This window comes from Phytophthora parasitica (assembly GCF_000247585.1).
Source record: "Phytophthora parasitica INRA-310 unplaced genomic scaffold supercont2.29, whole genome shotgun sequence".
NCBI lineage: Eukaryota > Oomycota > Peronosporomycetes > Peronosporales > Peronosporaceae > Phytophthora > Phytophthora nicotianae.
The window spans coordinates 53478-54599 of NW_008649015.1; the positions used below are offsets into that span (position 1 = coordinate 53478).

Here is a 1122-nt window from a genome sequence, read left to right on the forward strand (position 1 = left end):
CCACAATGAGCCACAGCTCGACGCGCGTACGTCTACGGCTACTGCTGGCGCTACTATTCGCTCTCGCAGTAGCCTCCATCCACGCCATGGACCCCAGTAAAGACTATTACAAAGTACTGGGCGTGAGCAAGCAGTTCTCAGACCGCGAGCTCAAGAAGGCGTACCGTCAATTAGCGCTCCAATACCACCCCGACAAGGCAGAGAACGCCGAAGATAAAGAAGCAGCCAAAGAAAAATTCGTCGAGGTCTCAGAGGCCTACGAAGTATTATCCGATCCAGACAAGCGCAAAGAATACGACGACGCCAGACGTTTCGGAGGAGGTACAAGCGGCGGATTCCCCGGTGGATTCGGAGGCCAGGGAGGTAGAAGACGCTCCACGGACGAGAACATGGCGTCGTTCACCAAGATGTTCGAGAGCGTCTTTGGTCACGGATTCGGAGGAGCAGGAGGCTTTTCAGGTGGTGCAGGTGGATTTGGTGGAGGATTTCCCGGTGGAGCGGGCTTTGGCGGACGTGGGATGCCCAATGAGTTCCAGTTTGATGGTATGGACGGCTTTGGGCATGCTAAGCGTCCAGGAGCTCGTGGTCAGCCTCAGGCGAGACACCCCACGACGTTGTATGGACCCGAGTCGCCTGTAAAGTCGCTGTCGAAGAAGAAATTCCCCGGCAAAGACGTAGCACAAAAAAAGAATCTGTTATTGATGCTATTGTTGCTATTGTTGCTATTGTTGCTAGAAGAAATATGCAGACTATGTTGATTTGTATTTCACGAAAGCACGGATGTGGCAGTATGTGACTAAATAGTTCTAGAACGCGTGAAAACACAAATCGACATATGCTGAGCATCTCTTTCATTTGAGTTTGTATGGGAGGGATGACCTATAGTGATACTTGCACCCAACGCAATATATGTCGCCCCTCCTTTTGTTGTTTTTGTTGTGTTGGTCAGATCTGAACGGGTGTTTCTAACGTTTTTCTCAAATCTATGGTAGTTGTACGAATATAAATATGCATTGTGCCTTTCACTTGTGGCGGTAGAATATTAATTCGGGCAGAATGAGATCCACAAAAAGGCTGCCCAGCCACATTTGATGCAAACTAAGCATAAGATTGTGAACCCTT

The 1122-nt window shown here is 49.3% G+C and overlaps 1 protein-coding gene across 1 annotated transcript; it reads left to right on the forward strand.

Moving 5' to 3' along the window:
* Nucleotides 1-5: 5 nt before the first annotated feature.
* PPTG_11955 (hypothetical protein) lies at nt 6-804 on the forward strand (the record flags this gene model as incomplete). The annotated part of the gene is made up of 2 exons (XM_008908127.1): nt 6-674; nt 736-804. The coding sequence occupies 2 exons, from the start codon at nt 6-8 to the stop codon at nt 802-804; spliced, it is 738 nt and encodes a 245-aa protein (XP_008906375.1).
* Between the last annotated feature and the right edge of the window lie 318 nt (nt 805-1122).